This window comes from Balaenoptera musculus, chromosome 10 (assembly GCF_009873245.2).
Source record: "Balaenoptera musculus isolate JJ_BM4_2016_0621 chromosome 10, mBalMus1.pri.v3, whole genome shotgun sequence".
Taxonomy (NCBI): Eukaryota; Metazoa; Chordata; class Mammalia; order Artiodactyla; family Balaenopteridae; genus Balaenoptera; species Balaenoptera musculus.
Genome location: NC_045794.1, coordinates 11,843,510 through 11,870,751, shown reverse-complemented (window position 1 = coordinate 11,870,751; position 27,242 = coordinate 11,843,510). Strand labels below are relative to the sequence as shown.

The 27,242-nt window shown below is 40.8% G+C and overlaps 1 protein-coding gene and 1 pseudogene across 1 annotated transcript in view; both read left to right on the top strand.

Moving 5' to 3' along the window:
- The first annotated feature begins 5,087 nt into the window (after nucleotides 1-5,087).
- Nucleotides 5,088-27,242, top strand: part of PLBD1 (phospholipase B domain containing 1) — a 69,086-nt gene continuing 46,931 nt past the window's right edge. Inside the window, exons 1-2 of the mRNA XM_036867004.1 lie at nucleotides 5,088-6,620; nucleotides 24,772-24,991. Of these exons, the coding sequence (XP_036722899.1) occupies nucleotides 6,518-6,620; nucleotides 24,772-24,991 (323 nt within the window). The 5' untranslated portion in view covers nucleotides 5,088-6,517. The remainder of the gene's footprint in view (nucleotides 6,621-24,771; nucleotides 24,992-27,242) is intronic.
- On the top strand, nucleotides 20,474-22,322 carry LOC118902546 (annotated as a pseudogene).

Below are 27,242 nucleotides of genomic sequence, written 5' to 3'. Positions count from 1 at the left end.
TGGGTTCCTAAAATTGGTAGCTTTTTCAGGATGATGTTCCTTTCCCCTCAGTCTGCAATATTTTTCAAAGACTCCATGTTGTGCTGGTTCTTGTTTCTGATTTAAATTGAAATCTTTAAATTGAAAGAGCTAGCAGACAGTGTGTGTTTCTCAACAGAGACAGTATTCAAATTTCTCTTGGCAACACTCCTCAGAACTCCCTTCTCAAACTGCAGTTTTCTGAAAGATTGATATGCACAGTTTATAACAAAATTCCCTGTATCCAGGAGACGTTCATCTAATTTACTCAGCTAGACTGAATTAGGATCTTTTCCTAGTAGCATTATCTTGAGTTTTGACCCCGGGTTATATTTACATGTTAATTTGTAGCCACTTTCCAAGAATTAACTGCCTATGATTTGTGTTCTTACTGTTTTCATTTTAAAATTATCAATAGCAAATTCAACTCACCAAGTATTGATCAAGCACTTTTCATTTATTCATTGTTACACACCATTCAGGCTTAAATCCTTCCTCATAACCTGAAAGAAGATCAGGGACATTTAACACAGGAATATTTTGCATCCGTAGTCAAGGTTAAACACCACTAAGAAAGGGTTGTGTTTTGCTAATTGTTTTTATTTGGCATTTGTACTTCTGTCTGTAGAATGAGGAGAAAATGCTAAGATGTTAAGAGTGGGAGAAGAAAAGTAAATTGAGGAACTTGGTAGCAGCTACTCCAGGATATAGCCACTTAATTTAGAAAAGAGGTAGAAAAAGAGAAATTATGAAGAAAAAGAGCTGTCAGGCAAAAAAAGATTACATCCCTTAAACAATGCAGAAAATGTTCTTGGCGCCAAAAGTATTCAGGAGTGCCTTTCTCAGCCTCTTTGGAAGTAAAGATGGAGACCGAGATGCCTATCAGCAGGGTAAAAAGTGTATAGTTGTCATCTGTAGAAAAAATAATAATAATAATAAACTATGTAATTAGTATTCAACTTGTACAGAAACTTCTCTCCTAACCTCTGCTCCTGTTTCAGTCAGCCCATGCTTGATTCACATCTCACCCCTATACCCTTGTCCCAAAGCCAAGACATGCTAGTGGCCTTACAATCACTGACCAATGGCAGCCCCACTTTTCTGTACCCAATTTACAAGACACCTGCAGTCTGGAAATTATAATGGATTGCAGCTTTTATAAAGCACGAGCAAATGAGTCGCAGAGAGAATCGGCAGACAGTACAGAATTGTATTATAAGTCATCAAGGGACTTCCCTGGTGGCGCAGTTGTTAAGAATCCGCCTGCCAATGCAGGGGACATGGGTCTGATCCCTGGTCTGGGAAGATCCCACATGCCGCGGAGCAGCTAAGCCCGTGCACCACAACTACTGAACCTGCACTCTAGAGCCCGCGAGCCACAACTACTGAGCCCACGTGCTACAACTACTGAAGCCCACATGTCTAGATCCCGTGCTCCACAACAAGAGAAGTCACTGCAATGAGAAGCCCACGCACCGCAACGAAGAGTAGCTCCCGCTCACTGCAACTAGAGGGGCCTGCGTGCAGCAAAGAAGACCCAACGCAGCCAAAAATACATTAATTAATTTTTTTTAAAAAGTCATCAAAACAAGCTCCGCAGGCATCAGGCTTGAGCCCAGGATTTCTGAGGAATGTCCATTTTTTCTTTGGTTCTGCAGCAGTTTGAACTCAATATTCTGATCCCCATGTACCAAATGATCAGTTTAACTACGAAAACAACCTACACACAAAAAAATGGAGGAAAAGAATAAAAAAGAAATGGAAAATTAACTACAGAAGTAAATATACAGAAGAGAAGTTGAATAGTAGTCTAAAATATTACCCTACACATTTTTCTTCTGAGAAATTCATGTTTAACTTAGTAAATTTTGCACTACTAGGTTAATTCTAAGAGGCTAAGGCTTATTGCTCAAGGAAGAAGAAAACAAAAAGACCAAAGAGTAAAATTTGTGGTCTTGCGTAGACACAAACCATAATCTTCAAAGCCATTAAAATGTAAGGTTTGTGCACCTGAGAAAGAAAAATGTTTTGAAATATTCAAAAGCTTGGCTTGGACACTTAAAAGACACAGTTGAAATAAAATGCCATAAAGTATATTCAAGAACAATAAATTGGAATAAGGACATATAATAAGGTATTTAGTAGATAATAAATGTTTGTAAGGTAATAATTTATAAGGATGTATAATAACTCTTATCCAAGCAACTAAAAAGTTTGAAGAGTGGTTAAGAGAAATACACAGTAGTTTGATGCAAGGACCAGCACCATCCTTCCTCTAGGGGTTGAGTTGCCTATTTGATGGGTGGGGCAGGATGTGGGAGCATTTGGTAATAGAAACTCCAGACAGGTCTAGAGTTACCAGAGCAGAGGAGGTTATGTTTAAACTTTCCAGAATGTAGCTCATGAACTTGCAAGGAGTTATGTCTCCTACATGACATCTGAGTTGTAGACAAGCAATGACCGAAGGTGGCATCTGGGGAGGCTGACTGACACACACCAAGTCGGAGTATCTTTGACTCCCTACTCCACACACACCCCCACAGGGCTCAGAGGGGTCTGATAATGAGCCAGAGGACCCAGCAGAATCCAAGTCTGGTTGGAGAGGTTGCCAAGAGTACCAAAAACAGCTGGCTGACTTCCCAAAAAATGTGTGTTTTATTTCCGTACTGAGAGGTGACATCCCAGCTGGAGGCTGCATTTCCCAGCCTCTTTAGCATCTAGGTATGGCAATATGTCTAGTTATTGCCAGTGGGATGGGAGCAGCAGTGATTGAGAAGCAGGAGAACTTTCCCATATTCTTTCCCCTTCTCTGGCTGGAAGAAAACATTCCAAGACCCTGAGTGATTGTTCCTGCATACAGTTTGATAACCACAATGAATTCACAAGGGGTACCTAGGATATACTAAATATTCACAGGATATAATATTATCAGTAGGACCTACCACAGTGAACTAAAGGGGGCATTTGAGATATTATAAATCTTTGAGGAAAACATAGTACCATCTGGGACACCGAGTAAATTACTACTTCTCAATTGTTTGGCCCTAACTAATTAATAAAAGAAACTGTTAGATATTTCTTTGGGCCTGCAGCCCCACGAATGTATTATTGAGACTCTCAGGGCACTATGAACAAGGAAAGAATAGAACATCTGCCTTAGAGAATGGTGGAACCACAGGTGAAAGGACACTGGATTCTTACATTTCTACATGAAAGAAAGCCAGCAACTAAGCAACTCCCACATTGGTCTGCAATATGAGTCAGAAATACATTTTGGTTGCATTCATCCCTTGAACTTTGGGAGTTTATTTGTCATTACCTAACTAATACACAGAGCACATAGGAATCCAGACCTGAGGCCAAGAGCTTCAGATGTCAACAGTGGATTCCTGCCACTGTTGTACCACAAGGAGGACAGAACAGATGAACTTCATCTCACTGGAGGCCACCAAGCCAAGAAGATGACTCACAGAATAGATGCCTCCTATTCAATGCCCAGTCAATACATAAGCCCCTGAAATGACGATCAACCTCAGGAAAGGGGGAAAGAATAAGGAGGTGAAGTTTGCTTAGAATTTAGCCCAAATGAGACTGAGTAGCCTTAAGTTTGGTATTCTCAAATTCCTACCATCGATGGATAAGTGTCTGAATGCTAAGTTAATTATACCTTTTGGAAAAAAACCAAATTTACATGATGTACGTTTTATTCTAGAACTGTAAAATTTTGAATCCACCACATATATGTTACAGCAAGGGAAGAAACATAGACAGAGACCACTGTCTCTGTTTCTACAACTGGTCCCCCAGCTCTAGTTATCCGTGACTTCTCTTTTCCTGTTCCCTTTGCTTTGGGCCAGCATCCCAGCTGGATGGCGTCCTTTGCCCATCAGAGTGAGGAGCCTGAGTCACTGGTGGGGCGGCCTAGGCGAGGTGACAGCACTTTAGTTAAGCTTTTCAGGAGGACATGGTGGTACAAGGGACTCTCCTGAGCTCCTTCTGCTGCTCCCTCCTGCTGAGTAGCAGTGCTGCATTCATTCAATTGTCAGGCTCAGTCACTCTGACCAACACTGTAATCCTATTCTTGCCCGTTTCTTTCAGAGGAGCCCAATAAAGGCCAGGCAGAAATTTAAAATCCCAATTCAGTGAAACAGTTATTGTGTCTCTTGGTGGAAACATATCTCCTCCCTTGCTCACTGAAACTTCAAAACCAATAGGGTCCAGATTCATGAAAAGTTGGTAACAGGAAGTGGGTAATGAGTGGTAAGTAGCCCGAACCACACGTGTCTATCTACTACAGAAGTGATAAAAACATTGCACGGTCAACATCTTCTTTGGTCCCCCTCCCCTCAGCTTTGCTGAGTTTAGCTGCTCATCTCCCTCCTGGATATGTAAACTGACAATTTAAAGAAGGCAAGATTTATCATCCTCGAATTCAGTGATTCTCAACTGAGGGCAATTTTGCTCCCTAGGGGAACGTGTGGCAGTGTCTGAAGACGTTTCTGATAGTCCCAACTTAGAGGGAGGTTCCAGTGGATAAAGACCAGAGGATGCATAGGACCACACCCACAACAAAGAATTGCATGGTCCAAAATGTCACGGCACTGAGGCTGATAAACCCTGATCCACTTAATTTGTTTACATGTATAACTTGCTTCCCACACTAGAATGCAAGCTCTGTGAGGGCAGGGACTTTGTCCTGTTTACTGTTCTGTGCCTGGAACGTGGAAGTCAGCAAATATTTGATGACTAAATAATAGATGAATGAGTGTCTCTCGTAGTTCGCATCAGGCATTCTTACACATGATCGTATCCAACCACTTGCTTCTTGGATTGGAAGGGTTATAAGGTGAAGGAGGGTGGTGAAGGGTAGCATGACTGAAATATTTGGGGTGACACAACATCCTTTTTTAAATTTTTTTTATTATCTATTTTATACATATTGGTGTGTATACATGTCAATCCCAATCTCCCAATTCATCCCACCACCACCACCCCGCTTTCCCCCCTTGGTGTCTATACGTTTGTTCTCTACAACTGTGTCTCTATTTCTGCCTTGCAAACTGGTTCATCTGTACCATTTTTCTAGATTCCACATGTATGCGTTAAAATACAATATTTGTTTTTCTCTTTCTGACTTACTTTCTGACTTCCTTGAATGTCCTAATGTAGTTCTCTTCCCGACATGGCACAATCAAAATGTTCATAATTTTCCTTCACTTTTATTTTGTAACTTGAAGAAAAATGGACATTGCAATTTTTAGTGTCCTCAGTTCCTTCATTCATGTTTATTCATTACATGATATTATCATCCAAGTACTGTGATAGGTGTTGTCACCAAACAAAATTATGACTTAGGATTCGTGTTTAACATTTTGCACAGAGATTTGATGTAATTGTTCTGTACCTTTTCTAGCGATTACAAATGTGTTTCCCTTTCTAGGAAATGTGCCTCTTTCCCCCCCTTCCCATTAACACTTCAGTTAAGCTTGGAAGAAAGATGGAGAAGAAGGGGGTGTCTCGGCCCCCAGCTGGGTTCCCTCACCGACCCTTAAGCAGAGCTCTATTGCAGCAATAACGCCAGCTTCCAGTACCTGTTTATTTATACAGTTTTATCCCTGCTTGCCTGTCATAGACATGCTGTTAATGGTCTTTATATCACTGGTACCTGACACAAAAGGTGGGCTCAACAGATGCTTACTGAATAAATAAAATGCCTTTTGCCTACTTCATAATGTCACCTAGGACACCCTCTGCCAACTTCACAATGTTACCCAAGGCATAGTTTTGCCTACTTCACAATGTCACTTTCAACTGATCCTGCACAGAAATGGGGACTTCACAGGGGTTTTGGGGATATATCTGGTTTCAGACCCGTCTGAATCACTCGCCAGTGGTGGATCCAGCCAATGAAGAGAAAAGCAAACGATCCAAAGTCTTGAGCCGCAGCCAATGGATTTAGGTTAAACAGCCTGAGATGGAAGGGCACTAATCCTGGAGTTAGAAGAACCAGTGAAGACCTCTCCAGAATGGCGAAGAATCGGAGCTGCGTGTAGGCAGGGGTATGCATTTCTCCACGGCCCAGGGGGTCTCCTCCCAGCTGCTGCAGACGAGTGGCCGGCCCTAGAGGCTAGCGGTGTGGACATGAACTGATTTGTTCCAGCCCTGGGCCGCCAAACCTCCCGAGGAGTGAGGAGAAAGCAGCACGTAGCCTCGGCAGGTCCCAGAAGTGCAGGAGGGCAACTGTCCCAGCCCTGCCCACAGGGCGCTAGAGGGTCAGAAAGGACCCGCCCTTCCCCGACTGGGGCCCAACAGGGCGAAGGTTGTCCTCAAGGCCACGTGAGGCTTCCTCGCCTCTAAAAGCCCCAAACAGGCCGGGCTCATGAGAGAGGAAAGTTAAGGACGCCCCAAACTCTGCATCGCTGCGCCCCGCTACCGGCCGCAGAACCGCTCTGCCAACAGCCGCCTAGTCCAGCCGAGCGGAGATCGCGGCCGCCGAGCGATGTCCCGCCGCAGCCCGGACGGGAGCCTCGGGCTGCCCTCGCCGCCGGCCCCGCTGCTGCTGCTGCTGCTGCTGGCCGCCGTGGTGCCGCCGGGCCTGGCAGGTGAGCAGCGCGCCCCGCGGGCAGCCCGGGCGGGGGGCGCCGGGAGGGTCCCTGGACGCCCGCGCGCTCCCCGCTGGCCCGCGCCGCTCGGTGAGCTCCAGAGTCCGGTCAAGTTTACTTCCCGCGGGTGTGTCCGTCTGGCTTCTGGGTGGGCGCCAAGGAACGCGCTTCTGCCGGGGTTGCTCCAGCCCTGCTGGAGCTCGGGGATGGCCCCAGATGAGGGCATAGGGTGTGTGCTTCTGCGAACTTAAAAAGTGCTGGCCAGAATTCTTGGCAGACAAATCGGTTCGCTCCTGCACGACTCTTGGCTTTGCTGAGCCTTGGCTGGTCCTAAAAGCGTCAGCCAAAGGACATCTGAATATATTTATTCGCACCGTAGAGAGGTATGATCCCGGAATGCCACTTTCTTTTTTTTTTTTTTTTTTTTTTTTTTGCCTTAATTGACAAAGACTTTGGTTTAAAATGATGAGAAGTGCAGCCTGGTATTGTCAGCTTGCTATGTGCCAGGCAGTGTGCGGAAGGATTTGTGTTCTTTCATATAATGCTCACTACAATCCTAAGTAGGCTTATTATCCCCGTAATACAGATGAGAAAGTTTGAGACTGAGAGATTTCAGTAATTTGCATAAAGATACACAGCCAATGAAGGCAGAGCTGAAATGCAAAAGGCCATTTACTTGACTACTCCCCTCTTAGTAAAACAGGTTTTAAAAAGGTTTTATCCCTACAGGTATTGACACTGACCCTTTGCCTCAAAAAAAAAAAAAAAAGTTTGGGCTTTGTCACTTTCACTCCCAATGAATAAAACCAAGATTAAGTAAAAAAAAAAAAACCTGAAAGACTTGAAAAGTAATATTAAGAGAGGATTCGTTTCATTTTATTTCCTAATCCCTTTTCTGTGCTGACCTTGTGCAAGACTAGGGTGGGGTTCGGGAGAGCGACCCCTTCCTAAAAGCACCTGCTGGTTCTTGTTCCTCCACCTTCCATCAACAAGTGTGTGCAGTCACCAGATTTCAAGGCCTTTGCTTTCGCAACTTACCCACTTATCATTCTTAAATCTTTCCAGTCTTTGAAGCTGCCTGGGCTTCTGAGCTCAGAAGTGACCAATCCCAGGCTCCTGACCCGTGATTTGCCTGCACATTCTGGAGGTGGTGGAGCCCGTGACACCTTTTAGCCCATTGAGACTGCTCATTAGGACACACCTGGGACAGGCTAGGGAGCGCCCTGGAAATGGAAATGGCTTCTGTGTCTGGAGTGCTGGCGGAATCTTCTCTCCCTTTTCTGTTCTTCTTTTGGATTATTGGGATTGTTTTCAATGTTTCTGTAGATGTGAGGGGGCAGCCTGAGGAGTGAGGTGGAGACGTTGTTTTTCTGAAGATGGGGCACTGTTTATTCAAGAAAATATCAGCCTACAAGAAACAGCTTCTTAAACTGAGTTCCCCAAATAAGAAGCTGAAGCCACGCCAGGTGGAGGGAGTCAAGGCAAAGAGTGAGGGCACTTCTGCTGCAACTGATCCTGATGGCACTGTGCCCAGCAATCTAGAAAGATGTCGTATCATGGCATTGAGGAATGGCTGGTGATGCCCACACCAACTGTCTCAAAAGATGCGATCTCTGTTTCCTTTGTTCCACCCATATTAACCTGTTTTTCTAGTGCAGCTTTGGGGTCTTTTGTCTTACCCTCAACTGCTGGACTGCCAACAACTTTTGGGCAGAAAATGGGGCCTTTGCTACCCCTTGCTTTCCATGTTCTCTCTGAAATGCCCAGCTCAGTACTCAGCATTTAACGAGTGCCTAATAAACACTAAAGGGATTGTATTTTCAACCCCCTGGAATGAATTTTATATCTGCTAACATACACCTCTTTATCCAAAACCAACTTCTTTAATTTTTGAAAGTTACGTTGTAGTTTCATTATTCTAGAAATCGGCAAACAACTACCAATTCATCCTAGCCATATATTTCAAAATATTATAGACTTCAGACGTATAATTGCATTGCCTTTATCTTTCCAGACTTTCAAGCCCCACATGTGTTTTTAGGATGTCTTGTATAATTTTTCTTTCTTTTTTTTTTTTTTTTGCCGCATAGCTTGCAGCTCCTACCAGGGATTGAACTCGAGCCCTTGGCAGTGAAAGCTCGGAGTTCTAAACCATTGGACCACCAGGGAATTACCAGTTTTTCTAAGTTGTATGTATAGTGCAAGTCAGGTTGTCACCAGGGAAAGAGATAGGTTGGTTGCCAAGAGACTCGTAAGGTGGCATGTGCCTTGGTAAAACTGTTCCAGATCTGGCCCTGGGACTTGCAGGACTAGACTCCAGAATTCATTCTTTCCAGTTCTCCAGAGCTGAATCAGGATACAAGGAAGCTGATTTGTCCTGATAAACACACGTCTATTCATCAAAATACTAATTGTTGTTCATTTTTATTAGACTGGTTATTTGTGTAGCCTGCTCCAGGCACATCCTCACTGCAATCAAACTACACAGGATAAAAGAATATCAGGGATTCTTAGGCTGGGGGCCTGATTCATCTGCGTCTCACTAGGACTGGACACTTCAGTCAGCCCATGGGTCCTCCTTACCAGACACTGCTTGCCCAAAAACCTGGTCACCAACTCCTTTTCCACTCTCCCATGACTCACCAGTGCCACGTGAAACTAACAGATTGCCTCTCTAAAGAGGCTAATCCCTTTATGTGGCTGTCCCTTTATGAGGAGTTTACAGTCCTGGGAGTTGTTCAGTCTCCTTAACTGATGTAGCAGACCTATGGCTGAGGCCAATCTCAATTGATCCTTTGGCTCTGAGAACTTTCTTATTTCCAGATTCCCTGAGGAAGTTGCTCCATATGTTCACTCTTTCTGTGGCAGGTCTTCATTCTTGGAAGTCAAGTATTAGAGAGATATGATGGAATTCCAAGACAGAAGCCGTAGAGCCAGACTGCCTATGTTTGAATCCTGGCTCCAATACTTACTAACCACATGACCTTCGGTCAATTATCTAACCTCTCCATGCCTCAATTTCCTCATCTGTAAAATGGGTATTATAATAATATCTATATCATAAGTTTGTTGTGAGGAACAGTACCTGGCACATAGTAGGGGCTATGTAATTGACCAGCCATTGGAGTTACTGTTCTCTGAAAAGGCATCATGGATCTCTTGATAAGGCAAAAGGATTGCTGATGATAATACATGTTCTGTGAAGTAATAACTTGGTATAAAAACAGAATTTTTTCTTAATCATGGCCTAACATTTCAGGGAGTTGGGGTCCATACCAGCACATTAAGCAGCTGTTTCAGAAAACACTTTCCTGGGTTATAACTGTCTGAAATCATCTTGACTATTTTTGCCAAAGTGCAAATTTTATTAACCATGGCTGCCTTAGAATTTCCCATCACTTTTCTGTCTTTCTGAGACTCACTAAGTCTTCCTACAGCTCATCCCCATTGTCTTAGTGTTTTAGACCCAAAAGAAGACAGTGCTCTGTGTGAACTCAAACATTTTCTTGTGCTTTTTCTATACTAGCTTTTTTTTTTTAATGTGGTATCTTTTTTTTTGAACTTTTTATTTTATATTGGAGTATAGCCGATTAACAATGTTGTGATAGTTTCAGGTGCACAGCAAAGTGACTCAGCCATACACGTATCCACTCTCCCCCTAACTGCCCCCCCATCCAGGCTGCTACATAACATTGAGCAGAGTTCCCTGTGCTATATGGTAGGTCCTGGCTGGTTACTGGTTTTAAATATAGCTGTGTGTATATGTCAAAACCAAACACCCTTACTATCCCTTCCCTCCACCCTTACCCCCTGGTAACCATAACTTCATTCTCTAAGTTTATGAGTTTGTTTCTGTTCTGTAAATAAGTTCATTTGTATCATTTCTTTTTACATTCTGCATATAAGCAATATCATACAATATTTCTCTTTCTCTGTGTGACTTACTTCACTCAGTATGACAATCTCTAGGTCCATCCATGTTGCTGCAAATGGCATTATTTCATTCTTTTTAATGGGTGAGTAATATTCCACTGTATATATGTACCACATCTTCTTTATCCACTCCTCTGTTGATGGACATTTAGGTTGCTTCCATATCTTGGCTATTGTAAACAGTGCTGCAATGAACATTGGGGTGCATGTATACTTTCGAACCATGTTTTTCTGTGGATATATGCCCAAGAGTGGGATTGCAGGATCATATGGTAGCTCTATTTTTAGTTTTTTAAGAAACCTCCATACTGGTCTCCATAGCGGCTGTACCAATTTACATTCCCACCAACAGTGCAGGAGGGTTCCCTTCTCTCCACACCCTCTCCAGCATTTATTGTTCGTGGACTTTTTGATAATAGCCATTTTGACTGGTGTGAGGTAATATCTCACTGTAGTTTTGACTTGCATTTCTCTAAAAATTCACGATGTTGAACATCTTTTCATGTGCCTCTTGGCCATCTGTATGTCTTCTTTGGAGAAATGTCTATTTAGGTCTTCTGCCCATTTTTTGATTGGGTTGTTTGTTTTGATGATATTAAGCCACGTGAGCTGTTTGTATATTTTGGAGACTAATCCCTTGTCCGTCACATCATTTGCAAACATTTTCTCCCATTCTGTGGGTTGTCTTTTCATTGTGTTTATGGTTTTCTTTGCTGTGCAAAAGCTCTTGAATTTAATTAGGTCTCATTTGTTTATTCTTGTTTTTATTCCCATTACTCTGGGAGATGGATCGAAAAAGATATTGCTGCAATTTATGTCAGAGAGTGTTCTGCCTATGTTTTCCTCTAGAAGTTTTATAGTGTTTGGTCTCACATTTAGGTCTTTAATCCATTTTGAGCTTACTTTTTTGTATGGTGTTAAAGAATGATCTGATTTTATTTTTTTACATGTAGCTGTCCAGTTGTCCCAGCACCATTTGTTGAAGAGACTGTCTTTCCACCACTGTATAGTCTTGCCTCCTTTGTCATAGATTAATTGACCATAGATGCATAGGTTTATTTCTGGGCTTTCTATCCTGCTCCATTGATCTATATGTCTGTTTTTGTGCCAGTACCATATTGTTTTGATGACTGTAGCTTTGTAGTGTAGTCTGAAGTCAGGAAGCCTGATTCCTCCAGCTCCGTTTTTCTTTCTCAAGACTGTTTTGGCTATTCGGGGTCTTTTGAGTCTCCATACAAATTTTAAGATTTTTTGTTCTAGTTCTGTGAAAAATGCCATTGGTAATTTGATAGGGATTGCAATAAATCTGTAGATTGCCTTGGGTAGTATAGTCATCTGGACAATATTGATTCTTCCAATCCAAGAACACGGTATATCTTTCCATCTGTTGGTGTCGTCTTCAATTTCTTGCATCAGCATCTTATAGTTTTCAGAGTACAGGTCTTTAGCCTCCTTAGGTAGGTTTATTCCTAGGTATTTTATTCTTTTTGATGTGATGGTAAATGGGATTGTTTCTTGAATTTGTCTTTCATTGTTAGTGTATAGAAATGCAACAGATTTCTGTGTATTAATTTTGTAACCTACAGCTTTACCAAATTCATTGATGAGCTCTAGTAGTTTTCTGGTAGTGTCTTTAGGATTTTCTATGCATAGTATCATGTCATCTGCAAACAGTGACAGTTTAACGTCTTTTCCAATTTGGATTCCTTTTATTTCTTTTTCTTCTCTGATTGCTGCAGCTAGGACTTCCAAAACTATGTTGAATAAAAGTGGTGAGAGTGGACATCCTTGTCTTGTTCCCGGTCTTAGAGGAAATGCTTTCCGCTTTACACTGTTGAGTATGATGTTAGCTATGGGTTTGTCATATATGGCCTTATTATGTTGAGGTAGGTTCCCTCTATGCCCACTTTCTGGAGAGTTTTTATTGTAAATTGATATTGAATTTTTATCAAAAGCTTTTTCTGCATCTATTAAGATGATCATATGGTTTTTCTTCAATTTGTTAATGTGGTGTATCACACTGATTGATTTGCAGATATTGAAAAATCCTTGCATTCCCTGGGATAAATCTCACTTGATTGTGGTGTATGATCCTTTTAATGTATTGTGCATTCGAATTGCTAGTATTTTGTTGAGGATATTTGCGTCTATGTTCCCTTGATCATTATGTAGTGTCCTTCTTTGTCTCTTGTAATAGTCTTTATTTTAAAGTCTATTTTGTCTGATATGAGAATTGCTACTGCAGCTTTCTTTTGATTTCCATTTGCATGGAATATCTTTTTCCATCCACTCACTTTCAGTCTCTGTGTCCCTAGGTCTGAAGTGGATCTCTTGTAGACAGCATATATATGGGTCTTGTTTTTGTATCCATTCAGCCAGTCTGTGTCTTTTGGTTGGAGCATTTAATCCATTTACATTTAAGGTAATTATCCATATGTACGTTCCTATTACCATTTTCTTAATTGTTTTGGGTTTGTTATTGTAGGTCTTTTCCTTGTCTTGTTTTCCTGCCTAGAGAAGTTCCTTTAGCATTTGTTGTAAAGCTGGTTTGGTGGTGCTGAATTCTCTTAGCTTTTGCTTGTCTGTAAAGGTTTTAACTTCTCTGTTGAATCTGAATGAGATCCTTGCTGGGTAGAGTAATCTTGATTGTAGGTTTTTCCCTTTCATCACTTTAAATATGTCCTGCCACTTCCTTCTGGCTTGCAGAGTTTCTGCTGAAAGATCAGCTGTTAACCTTATGGGGTCTTGCTCTTGTGGGCAGGGATGTGCTCAGTAAAACTTTAGTCCACTTGTCTGTTGATGGATGTGGCTGTGTTCCTTCCCTCTTGGTTGTTTGGCCTGAGGCAACCCAGCACTGGAGCCTACAGGCTGTTTGCTGTGGCTAACGGCAGTCTCCGGGAGGGCTCATGCCAATGAGTATTTCCAAGAAGTGCTGTTGTCAGTGCCAGTGTCCTTGTCCCTGTGATGAGCCACAGCCATCCCACCCCCGCCCCCCCAGGAGACCCTCCAACACTAGCAGGTAGGTCTGGTTCAGTCTCCTATGGGGTCACTGCTCCTTTCTCCTGGGTGCTAATGCACACAGGACTTTATGTGTGCCCTCCAAGAGTGGAGTCTCTGTTTCCCCCAGTCCTGTGAAAGTCCTGCAATCAAATTCTGCTGGCCTTCAAAGTCAGATTCTCTGTATCCCCAGGTTGGGAAGCCTGACATGGGGCTAAGAACCTTCACTCCAGTGGGTGGACTTCTGTGGTATAATTGATCTACAGTTTGTGAGTCGCCCACCCAGTGGTTATGGGATTTGATTTTATCATGATTGCGCCCCTCCTACCATCTCATTGTGGCTTCTCCTTTGTCTCTGGATGTGGGTATCTTTTTTGGTTGGTTCCAGTGACTTCCTGTTGATGTTGTTCAGCAGTTAGTTGTGATTCCGGTGCTCTTGCAAGAAGGGGTGAGTGCATGTCCTTCTACTCCACCATCTTGAACCAATCCAAGCTCTATGCTAGTGTGCTTATAAGAATGTATACAAGATAAGTTCCAGAAACGGGAAGAGCCTCAACTAAAGTGATACATAGGGAAGAAAAGGAAATAGATAAAAGCCTGAGGACTTGGTAAATGGCCAGGAGGGATGACTTCCAGATCAAAGTGGTGGATGATTCTTGCCTTCATCAAGGTGAGAACTAAAGGAAAAGGCACTTATTTGAGGACTGGGAACAGGGTGACTTTAGTTTGGGACACATGGAGTTTGGAATATTTTGAGAAAATTTAGGGAGGTTCTCTCATAAAGACTAACATACAAATATTTTGACTGAACATTTATTATAGACTTTGACAGGGCAGAGACAAGCATAACACCACGTTTATTGATTAGACCTTAGCAAAAAAATTTGTTTTCAAATAGATAAGTTCCAGAAGAATTTCTGGGAGAAGTACTTATGAATCTTTATTATTAAATTTTGTTTCCTGGTCCTGAATCTGATAGCAAAGATCAAAAACTTTCTCTGGAAGAAAATTTAAAAGATCTTCCTTCAGTATTGAAATTGAGGTAGAACATTTTAAGTAACTATTTCATGGTGATTTACTTTCCATAATATATTAACTGTTTATCACGTGAACTTAATCTTGGGTCTTGCTTCTGACATGCAAAATAGAAACTTTAGTTTTCACACTTATTTAGACATTATTTTTACTTTTGTCACCTGTTATGTTTAGTTGGATTCCAAATTTCAAAGCATTAACTATTGAAATAGCAAAAAATGTAGTAGCAACAATAATGGAATGAATCTCAAGGGATTAATTTTGTTTAACATTTTAAGAGTTTTTTTTAAAATGCATTTGTTTCACCTTTTTTTTTTAATAGAGAAGATTCCAGTTGCTCCTACAACTTATATTTCACAATCTTTTGATAATTTGGCTTTAAGATGTGGCTAGAAAATGTATTAATAATGTTATTATGTAGGTTTTTTGTACTACTGTGAAACAGGAATTTACTTAATGTGGTTAAAAAATGAAACTAATAGAGGTAGTGAAATTATGAGGAAACTGGAGTCTAAAATTTGAAACTCTACGTCTGTATAGACAACAGATATGTTATCATCTTCTTGGGGAAAATTGTGAAAGTCTCTTGATTGAGAGAGACAGGCTTGCTCTGAAATTTGTCCTTCAGCTTTTCACATACAGCTACAATTCCAACGTAAGGTAGTGTCGAGTTACTCAAACCAGACCTAAGATATCAAAATTCTAATTTGCAATTAGAAATTAAGAATTAATATACTGTAGATGTGATGTGAATCTGTCTCCGGTGACCTTCCAGCCAGTGTGAAAGTTGGGCATTTAGGTGGCCATTTAATAAAGCATTGTGTTAAGCCCAAAGGAGCCAATACAGTGAGATTTAAGATGCTACCCCTCATTCTTAAGAAGTTTGTAATGAAATTTATTGGACCAAATACACACAAATACATATAACTAAAGAGTGATCTAGATGAGCGGTGAGCTGAGTGCCAAATCAGAATGGGGCAAAGTTGACTTTCTGTTGATAAGACTTTTGGCAAGAACTCTGATTTAAGCCAGCAATGAAGAACAGGTACATTTTTAGGAGATGAAGGAAAAGAGATCATTCCAGAGCCAAGCAAATCTCCAGCATTTTTATGTATTAGTATTTTGTTTCCTTGAAGCTCTTTTTTTTTTTAAACTAATCCCTTTCAACCTGCCTTGTGTATCAGGCACATTATTCATCCCACCTCACATCTTCTCACCTGCCTTTTATTCTAGTTTCTCGGATATAAGCTGAGGCACCTCACCTCAGCCAGACTGCAGGAGACCCTTGCTTTCTACCTCAGAGCTCCTCCGAAATCATAACTGTTTAGCACTGGAGCATGTGCAAACCTGAGAGTGAAGGATTTAACACTTCATTTAACACTCCCTTTGACCTATGTGGGATGGGAGCAGTTGGATAAATGCTCCCTCTTCCATCCCTGCGATGGGATCTTCAGAGGCTTATTCTGCACACCTCCTTGAACCATCTCAAAATGCACTCTCCTGCTTTCCCTCCCTCCCTGTTTCACTCTCCTGGCCCCCTACTCCTGTTCTCTGGGAGCACTTCCCCAAATAATTCTCCTTTCATCAACAATCCCAGGCTCTGATTTCTGGAGGGAGTGAGAGCTAAAATACCTACTTACAGTTTTGCTGCCTAGAGGTTGATTATTCATGAATCAGTTATTTTCTTAGTGACTCTGATGAAGAGACAAAGCAAATCTAAAAACCAGGTATCAATTTACTGAAAGCCCTTTCGAAGAAGGAAAGGTGCAAAGCCAAGGTACACAGAGGGATGCTGAATGACCATGCTCATGGAGCATAAAAGAGAAAAGCAATTCAAGGTTCACAGTCAGTAAATTATTAGCTAAAACCAATCTGGATAGATTAAGTTGCATTTTATTGTTTTTATATTTTTCTCTGACATATTCTGCCTCTGCTCTCTCATGTTTCTTTTTTTCTCTGACTGACTATATCAGGCAAAAATTGTATTGCTCAGGGTTGAAAACTACTTCCTCTTTCATAAATGAGGTGCTAGCAAACTTAGGTTCCAAATATGGGAAAGAATGATTTAGGCCACTTGTGATTATTTTACAAATTCTAAGACAGGGTTAGGAATTTTTTTTCAACTGAAAACAATTAACTCATAGAAAATATTAGAATAAACAGGTAAATAAAAGAAATTCTATTTGGGTGTTTGGGTTTTTAGAGAGAAATAGGAAAATGATGGGACCTCTTTTATCTTTATTTATAGAAGAAAAATACTCTGTTTTTAGAAAGTAATATTCCCATTCATTCAACAAATATTTATCAAGTGCATTGATTCTAAGGATGTTGATGTTAAAAATGTTTAAGTCTGGGACTTCCCTGATGGTGCAGTGGTTAAGAATCCTCCTGCCAATGCAGGGGACACAGGTTTGATCCCTGGTCCGGGAAGATCCCACATGCCACGGAGCAGCTAAGCCCATGAGCCACAACTACTGAGCCTGCACTCTAGAGCCTGTGCTCCACAACAAGAGAAGCCACCACAATAAGAAACCTATGCACCGCAGTGAAGAGTAGCTCCCGCTCGCCACAACTAGAGAAAGCCCGCGCAGAGCAATGAAGGCCCAACGCAGCCAAAAAAAAAAAGTTTAAATCTCATTTTCATTTTCATGACCCTAGAAAAAATATCAACCCATGGCCCTTGCCCCTTGGGCATCTGAACGTCCTCTAGGCTCCTTACCCAAGCTTGAAGACATAATGACTTGAGTTATTTTAGATTAACTTCTGTGAATGTTCAGATAAATTTCACTTTTGGGTCAAGAACACACACAATTAAACTAGATTCATCACAGAAACATTACTGTGCCAGCTACAGCACTCCCAGGATATAGGGTCATAAGCAGAAGTGGCCCCTGCCTTCACAGAGTTTGTATCGAGCTAGATTGAGATTAGAATTATGTGATATTTTTCTACCTTTTTGCTATTACCCTTTCCACACCATTCGCCTCACAACATGGAGATGTTTTTTTAAAAATAGAAAAGCATAAGGCTTAAATTATTCGAGGATTTAAGAAAATCAGAAAAAAGCGTGGAACTGGGCAACCAGGAAGAGTTGATACATGGAGAAAACATTGAGGAACGGAGGACATCAATTAGGGGTAGCAGGAGAAACTCAGATTTTGGCTTAATTCTCAAAGCATTTGCTAAATTGGTCAGTGTGTTAGCAGTAAATTTTTCTCATTGAATTCTCTTGAGGACTGGGTAGAAGTTTTTTTTTCCATGCATGGGGGCACATGAGTGTCAAAAAAGCACAGATTTACAGAAGTTTATTATTTGTGGTCAGGAAAGTAGGTAGTACCAGTAACAGTGAAACAGCCACCCTTTTTCATTTCCTACAAAGCTCACTGGAGGTGAGGGTGGGAGAGAAAGCATGAGAAAAGTTGGGGAGGGGCTGAGGCTGTGGCATTTGTGTCCCAAAATCAGTTTGGAAAACATACTTATTATATTTGGGAGGAGAAGAAAGGACATAACTATGGATGATGCCCACAATTGTCCAACTGTGGTCAATTGACTTAGTAACAATTAGACTCATTCATCACCAGGAGCCTGTTGGCAAGTATTCTGCGCCTGCCTATGTTTATCAATGCCATTACTTCCACTTTACCGTTTTTAAAGAAAGCCCACCAATATGGTCATGACTCAGTTCAGAATAAATTGACTTTCCCACTCAAGATCATTCTTTAAGGGTCATAATCAGCATTAGCTGATTAGCATAGCTTGACCAAGTCCCAGTGTATCACCCTCTTGGGCCAAGGTGCCACAATGCTCTAGTATTAAGTTTCTAATTTTAGTGCTCATTTCATAGACAATCTTTGCATCAAAAAAGATAAAATACTGAGTCAGTTTTGAATGTGGAAAATAGATAACCATATATAAATATTTAATCTGAGCTTTATAGTATCTTAACCACTAAAAACTTAGTGTGTCCAAAACTAAACTCATATTCCCTCCCAGACCTGTTTCCCATCTGCTCCCTCTCTCAGTGATGATACAACAACCATCCACTGAGTTACAGCCTAGAATCTGAGTCATTCTGGCCTCCTCCCACCTCTTTGATGACCTTAATATGTTTGTCTTTAACCTGAGCAGCTGTACAGTGGTTTCTTAGGCAGAGAAATAAATGCACTACATACCATTTCTTTTCTTCATTTCTTCTTTTTTCTTTTCTCTCTCTTCCTAAGTCTTCCTTCCTTTCATAGATGTTTATTGAGCACCTGTTGTGGGTCAGACACCATATCAAGTGCTGAGGAAACCATCTCTGGCCTCGAGTTCATAGGCTAGGAGCAGGGGCAGACATATAAATTACATTACAATGTGATAAAACTGGAAGAAGACCTGCTTTCAAAGTACGTGGAGCTTGTAGAGCAAGTCAGTCCCTACAAAGGGGGTGTTGCTTCCTGAGTCTTAAAAAGCAATTTTGAGATTGCTAGGTATTTAACAAGGGAGAAAATCTCAGACATAGGAAACAGCATATGCAAAGTCAGAGGTGCTGGACCAGCTCATGGCAGGTTGGAGAGCTGTGTGTGCAATGGTTTCGAGATCACAAAGTGCATGGAGTGGTGGATGAAACTAGATAGGCAGGCAGAAACCAGGTCATGAATGCCAAGAGGGTAAGTCAAAGAATTTTAATTCTAGGAAGTAGAAGCCATTGAAGATTTGGGGTAATTAAGTAAACAAATCAGTTTTGCATTTTAGAAAGGTCACTCTGGCAAAGTATGAAGAATGGATTATTATCAGTAGAAGTGAAGTATACCAAACTTATATATTCAGGAGAATGTGAAACTTATACCATTGATTGTTAAAGGGTTTTTAAAGCTTTTTATTACATTTGGTAACAAAATTCTAGGCTTAGTTGTAAAATCCTGGGTTAACTATCATTTGGAAATTTAAATATACATTACAGTAAACATTTAGAAAATGTTTTTCTAAAATGTTCCATCTAGGTCAATAAACTTGTCTGTAGAAGTCTTTTATAAGGATAAAAAAAAAAAAAAAAAAGAATGGATTAAAGGTCAGAGAGACCTGGAAAAAAAGCCTCTTCATAGTTCAGACTAGTTGTGTTACCAAAACTAGCATAGAAATGTAGAGCTAAAGAGGCACTTACTAGTGGTAGAGATATTTACGAGGTTTTTGTTTGTTTGTTTGTTTTTTAATTTATTTTATTTTATTTTTTATTTTTGGCTGTGTTGGGTCTTCGTTGCTGTGTGCAGGCTTTCTTTAGTTGCGGCAAGCAGGGGCTACTCTTCGTTGAGGTGCGCAGGCTTCTCATTGCGGTGGCTTCTCTTGTTGCAGAGCCCGGGCTATAGGCGAACAGGCTTCAGTAGTTGTGGCTCGCGGGCTCTAGAGCGCAAGCTCAGTAGTTGTGGCGCACAGGCTTAGCTGCTCCGCGGCATGTGGGATCTTCCCAGACCGGGGCTCGAACCCGTGTCCCCTGCATTGGCAGGTGGATTCTTAACCATTGCACCACCAGGGAAGCCCAGGAGGTTTTGATTAAACATGAGTTATGCAGGAGAGAGGAGACCTGGATGGACTTGGGTTTCAGGCTGAAAGATCACAGAGCTAGAAAGCAGAGGATGGAGGATGGATTGGGAGAGAATATGAATTTTGTTTTGGATATTTTTAATTTCTAGTGCTGATGGAATCATCCGGAAGGTGTTATCCGTTGTGCTCTTGGGTGTAAAGATAAAGAGGAACCCATGGGAGAAATAGGAAAAGGCAAGCAAAGGAGGAGGTGATTCAGGAGAGATTGTTGTTCCAGAGGCCATGGGAGGAAAGAGCTTTAAGAATAAGTGGGCACCAAGGTCAAATTCTTTCAGAAATTCACGTGGCATTAGGATTCAATGAACAAAATGTATTGTAAGAGGTTTCTATGTATCCTGAGAATAATTGGAACCATGCTTTTTGAAGTTTCTCTCCTCCTTGGAATCACAACTGCATATATTTTTGGCTACCAATTTATCCAAAAAGATGATTACTATTTCTCTTTTGGACTATATGGTGCCTTTTTAGCATCACACCTCCTCATCCAAAGCCTGTTTGCCTTTTGGAGCGCCGAAAAATGAAAAAATCTCTAGAAGCCCCCATTAAGTTGAACAGAACTGTTGCTCTTTGCATTGCTGTATATCAAGAAGATCCAGACTACTTATGGAAATGTTTGCAATCTGTGAAAAGGCTAACCTACCCTGGAATTAAAGTTGTCATGGTCATAGATGGAAACTCAGAAGATGACCTTTACATGATGGACATCTTCAGTGAAGTCATGGGCAGGGACAAATCAGCCACTTATATCTGGAAGAACAACTTCCACACGAAGGGTCCTGGTGAGACAGATGAGTCACATAAAGAAAGCTCACAACATGTCACCCAGTTGGTCTTATCCAACAAGAGTATTTGCATCATGCAAAAATGGGGTGGATAAGAGAAGTCATGTACACGGCTTTCAGAGCACTGGGACGAAGTGTGGATTATGTACAGGTTTGTGATTCAGACACCATGCTTGACCCTGCCTCAACAGTGGAGATGGTAAAAGTTTTAGAAGAAGATCCCATGGTTGGAGATGTCAGGGGAGATGTCCAGATTTTAAACAAGTATGATTCCTGGATCACCTTCCTCAGCAGTGTGAGATACTGGATGGCTTTTAACATAGAAAGGGCCTGTCAGTCTTATTTTGGATGTGTCCAGTGCATTAGTGGACCTCTGGGAATGTACAGAAACTCCTTACTGCATGAATTTGTGGAAGACTGGTACAATCAAAAATTTATGGGCAGGGGACTTCCCTGGTGGTCCAGTGGGTAGGACTCTGTGCTCCCAATGCAGGGGGCCCGGGTTCTGTCTCTGGTTGGGGAACTAGATCCCACATGCATGCTGCAACAAGGATCCCGCATGCCGCAACTAAAGACACGACGTGAGCCAAAAATAAATAATAAACAAATAAATAATTTAAAAAAAAATTTATGGGCAGCCATTGTAGTTTTGGAGATGACAGGCATCTAACAAACTGAGTGCTGAGCCTGGGCTATGCAACAAAATACACAGCTCGATCCAAATGCCTTACTGAAACACCTAAGGGATGTCTCAGATGGTTAAACCAGCAGACCGGTTGGAGCAAGTCCTACTTCCAAGAGTGACTGTACAATGCCATGTGGTTTCATAAACATCACTTGCGGATGACCTATGAAGCAGTCATCCCTGGGTTCTTCCCTTTCTTTCTCATTGCCACAGTAATCCAGCTCTTCTACAGGAGTGAAATTTGGAACATCCTCCATTTCTTGTTAACTGTCCAGTTAGCGGGTCTCATAAAATCATCTTCTGCCAGCTGCCTTAGAGGAAATATCATCATGGTCTTCATGTCCCTCTACTCAATGTTATACATGTCAAGTTCACTTCCCGCCAAGATGTTTGCAGTTGCAACAATAAGCAAAGCTGGGTGGGGCACATCTGGAAGGAAATCCATTGATAATTTCATAGGACTCATTCCAGTATCAGTTTGGTATACAATCCTCCTGGGTGGTGTGATTTTCACCATTTATAAGGAATCTAAAAAGCCATTCTCAGAATCCAAACAAGACAGCTTTAATTGTTGGAACATTGCTCTATGCAAGCTGTTGGGTCATGTTTTTGACACTGTACGTGATTCTCATCAAAAACTGTGGCAGGCGGAAGAAGGGACAACGGTATGACATGGTGCTTAATGTATGATCTTACATGTGATGTTTGCAGTTACAGATGCAGACACACACAGAACCTTAGTTCCTCTAGGGACTGTGCGGTATTGTGGCATCAGATAATGCCACCAAAGGAGACACATCACTGCTGCTGGGACTTGAACAAAGACATTTGTATGGGTTTATTTTAATTCTGCCCAAGTAAAATGATACATGAAGAAGAAGAGCTCACATTTAATCTGATACTCCTATGAAAATGGGAAGAATTCTTTGTTTATGCACTTCTTCCTCATTGTACATCCGCCTCACAGTGTTTTGCCCTATATACCTCACTAGTCATGCTTTATGTGGGTAACCATGGAAGAAGAGGATTTTGGAAACTCAAGGAAAAGTTCTTTCAACATATACAACCTAACTTATGGACTGTGTTGACAGCTAATTTTTTTTTAAGAAAGGGTTTTCTGTTCAACTCTACCAAATGAAATGCCAAAGGACATTTTACAGGCCGTTGTCTGTGCTGTATTTTTATATAATTGTACTGTGTTTTAAAATTTTGTATGCCAATTTTAAAACAAATTTTGTATATTTTATATTCTACTTCTCTGCCAAAATACACCTGTTCTTCCTTTTTTTTTTTAAATAAAATAGGTTCTGAAAAAATTCATACTTAAAAAATTTCTACCCAAAATGTGAAGCTTGGTTGACTGATGTTGTTCATGATAGAGAGAATAAAATGTTTCTCTCTCTCTCTCCCTTTAAAATTGAATAGTTTGTTTCTGTGAAAAACTATTTAAACTTTCAATATTTTAACTTTTTTTCATTTCTTTAGAAAAGGCCAATATACATGTCACACTTCGTGAGTAGAAATTCATACTTATGTGTACAAAAAAGAAGTCACTGAAAATCAAGGCCAAAGAGGTAGAAAAGTACAATTTTTTCATAAGACTGAAAAAAAAGAGGATGCTAGTTCTCAAAAGAAAACACTAGTAATCCAGCAGTGGACAAAATCTGAGTATTAAAGATAGTCTTTGGAGATTCTCACAGTGTTTTCCCAGGCTACGTAAAAAGGAAAGTGGGAAAAATTATCTGTACAATTTGGACAAATACAAAGCAGTTCATCATTTTGTTCTGTGACCTGTGTTCACTGGATCCTGTCTATATATTGAACATACTTTACCTACCTTTTTTTTTTCCAGCTTGTCAGTTCACTTTACATGTTAGTATGAGGTTTATATGGGTGAGTGGGATAAATTATAATAAGGCTAAGGCATACAGATTCAAAACTGGCAGAGTCAAGCTCCACATGTCCTCTTTAACTTTCTAGGGAAGATTTTTTCTGAATTATACAGATAATTGCTTCATCTCTTCTGTTCTGGCCTACATAAATGTGTTTACATAGTAGACATGATATCAAGGTTTAATAGTTATATCAAGAATTGGCACATAAAAAATTGATGGACCAGGTATCCTCAGCCTTGTTAATTTAGTTACTCTGGGGTCTCAGTTATCCAGTTTGACTTTTGACATGACCCATCTTGCCTTGTAGCTGGTGCTGTGTAGACCTGTGTTTAAAAACACAATTGAACACATGAAGAGTTGCATAAAAAGTATTGTGATGAAGCATAAATGTGGAGAAGTATTCAACCATGTGTTTCTTGCCTTTCTGCTTCCTTTTTATGCAGATACCTATATTCCATCCATCCTGCTTAAGAAAAAACTGCACATTCTACCTTCAGAGTACAAAAAGTTACATAATGTTCTACAACTTAGACTCTCACTGATTGGAATGCTTGGGAGAAACAAACAGACCACGCCATTAAATGAGTCTAAAACTTGAGTTTGCCTTTTTGACTATTTATGTTCTAACTTAAGCTTTGATAACATTCAAATGTCAAATTCTCTCATTCTCATAAAACATTGAATTAATTGCCTATATTTATTCTAGCAATTATTCAATGTATTTCCAGTATAGGATGTACAGTATAATTGAATTTTTTTGTAAATAAGATATTTTTGATAAGGAAAAAAAAAAGAATTAAACAGGAGAGATAGGATAGAAAGTGAGAGAATATGGATGCTTTGGCCCAACTATTGAGGGGGATGGAAAGGGTTGCAGACCAGGGATATGAACCCTATTCTTGGTTGAATGACAAGGTGGGTGAGAGCTCCAGCTCCTGCCTTGCCCAGAATCCCGTCTCTAAGGATGAAGCACTTAGATCCACCTCTTTGATGCTCCAACTACGCCCCTACCTTTGACCTGGTTCTTTGTGCTCTAGGCTCATCCCCCGTGGTCAAGGCTCTGGTTTTTTCCCACTTGTAACAAGGACAAACTATAGTGTGGCAGATTTCCCAATTCTGTTGTAATAGAACAGAACTCTTTAAAAGCAAATGTGCTGGAATTGTTGGTTACATAGAAAAAAAAAATGTTTTCAGCAATTCAGTTCAATGACATCCTATCATTATTCCTTTTTCTTTTTTTCCAGGGGTCTACTATGCAACTGCATACTGGATGCCTACTGAGAAGACAATACAAGTCAAAAGTGTCCTAGACAGGAATGGGGATGCCTATGGCTTTTACAATAACTCTGTGAAAACCACAGGCTGGGGCATCCTGGAGATCAGAGCGGGGTACGGTTCTCAATCCCTGAGCAATGAGATCGTCATGTTTGCAGCCGGCTTTTTGGAGGGTTACCTCACTGCCCCGTAAGTACCCAGTCGTGGTGGAGAACTGCCAGGCAACCTCTGTCCCTTTCTTTGCCCAACAGTGGTTTTTTCTTCCTGGCATTGTATGCTAGAATTGAAAAGTTGCCATGGTCTTTCTCATATGATAGAAAGATTATCAGAATTACATTTGAACCTGTAGTCATACCTGCCTAGAAGGAGCAAAGCCCCCAATTGTGACACATTTTTAAATCTTTCCCTCTCATGAAGCTCTTTTAAAAGACTGCTAAGCCATTTCATCTTACTAGTCATTTATTGTCGGGTAGAAAGCAAATGGAGGTGGAGTGGCTCTTTGAGGACCACAAACAGAGAAGATTAATTAAAAATAAAAATAAAATGTAAGAGCATTTATTTTCAACCGTCTTAGAACAATACTTTCAAGTGGGTGAAGATTTTAAATTGAAATTTTAATGTCTAACATGAATGTTCTTTCCAATTCTATTGTTATTTAATTCTTGTGTTCTTCCCTTGTCTTATGGAAATAACAAAAAGTGTACTTATAATAATGCAATCATGACTCATCCTTTTTAGAGAACAGATCTTTGAGGAAAGGAAAGTTGCAACTCATTTAAACAAGCCTCATTCTTCCTTTGATATAAAATGTCTTGAGGACGTGGCTTTCTTCTTTTATGCTCTGTGACCTAGATTGTTGAGTGCAGTTTAACCAAACCTTATTTTGCACTGTTACCATCTTAGTCATAGTAAATGCAGTGCTGATCTTAATCTGTTTCTGAGTACTGGCAATTATATCAAATGTTGAACGACTAATTACTGGACTCTGGCTGTCTTTTTTAAAATTTAAACTAAAAATTCCTGGTTTTGTTTTTATACCAAATTTTTGTTACCTTACCATACAAGTCCCCTTAATAGGGGACTCTCAATTTGGAGATGTAGAAAACTTTATAAACTAAATACGATTTAAAAAACATGTTTAAAACTGTATTCAACATGTAAAAATCTGAACTTTTTCTTTTCCCCTACAAATCTTTATTTCGGGATCCACTGGTTTCTGATTGCATTCTTTAAATTGAGTTGCAAGTTTGGAGAAATAGTTCAGATTGAAGTTGTGTGAACATAAATATATTCAATGAAGTCATGCGTAAGATACATATGAGTTATTAAGGGAAGCTATGTAACTTGAGTGGAGCATCTCTAATCTGTGTTAGAGATGCTAACATAGATTGAATGTTGAGAGCCTAAGCTTGTCTTCCTTGAACTTTGGCATCGCTACTAGAGAGCTCAGGGAGTTTGACCGAGGAGACTTCTGACAAAAGTGACCCTTCTGTTATTCTTATGTCTCAAGAAAACCTAAGTTTTTTTTTTTAAATTTTATTTATTTATTCATTTATGGCTGTGTTGGGTCTTCATTTCTGTGCGAGGGCTTTCTCCAGTTGTGGCAAGTGGGGGCCACTCTTCATCGCAGTGCGCGGGCCTCTCACTATCGCGGCCTCCCTTGTTGCGGAGCACAGGCTCCAGACGCGCAGGCTCAGTCATTGTGGCTCACGGGCCCAGCTACTCCGCGGCATGTGGGATCTTCCCAGACCAGGGCTCGAACCTGTGTCCGCTGCATTGGCAGGCAGATTCTTAACCACTGTGCCACCAGGGAAGCCCAAAACCTAAGTTTTAACATCTCACTTTGGGAAGTAGCTTTATCATTTCTGCCTTATTCATAATATAAAGTACTGACCTATCCTTGAGTTCCTTAATCCATGACCACAAGCTGTGTGGCTAAATAAATAAATAAATGCTACTATGTAAAAAAAAAAAAAAAGAAAGAAATACAACCAAAACCATCTTTAGAAGGGTATTTCCCAGAAGCTCCTTTTCAGAGGCTGTCATTCTGACTGCATTGCTGAAAAGTCCAATACGTAGGGGAATTTCTGAATCAGCATGCATTCAAAGGCTCTGCTCTGTGCTTCACTCAAAGCTCAGAATAGTGGGATGTGACCCGGCAAGCTTAAAACAGGCCCCTGGCAATGGGTTGGGGAAGAGGGAAGAGACAGAGGTGGTTACCAGTTTCCTGCCTTCCTCTTCTGATATGGTCTAGGAGGTGAAGGCTTACTACACATTCTGTTGCCCAAGAGTTTAATTTGGAGGAAGGAGAAATGCCAAAGGGAGTAAAGAATCAGGGCTCACAGAGACAAGAGCTCTGGCAGGGAGATAGGGCAGAGGGGAGGCTGGAAGAATTCACGTGATTGAGACTCTCAGACCCAAGGCGCCACCCAGGAAGGAC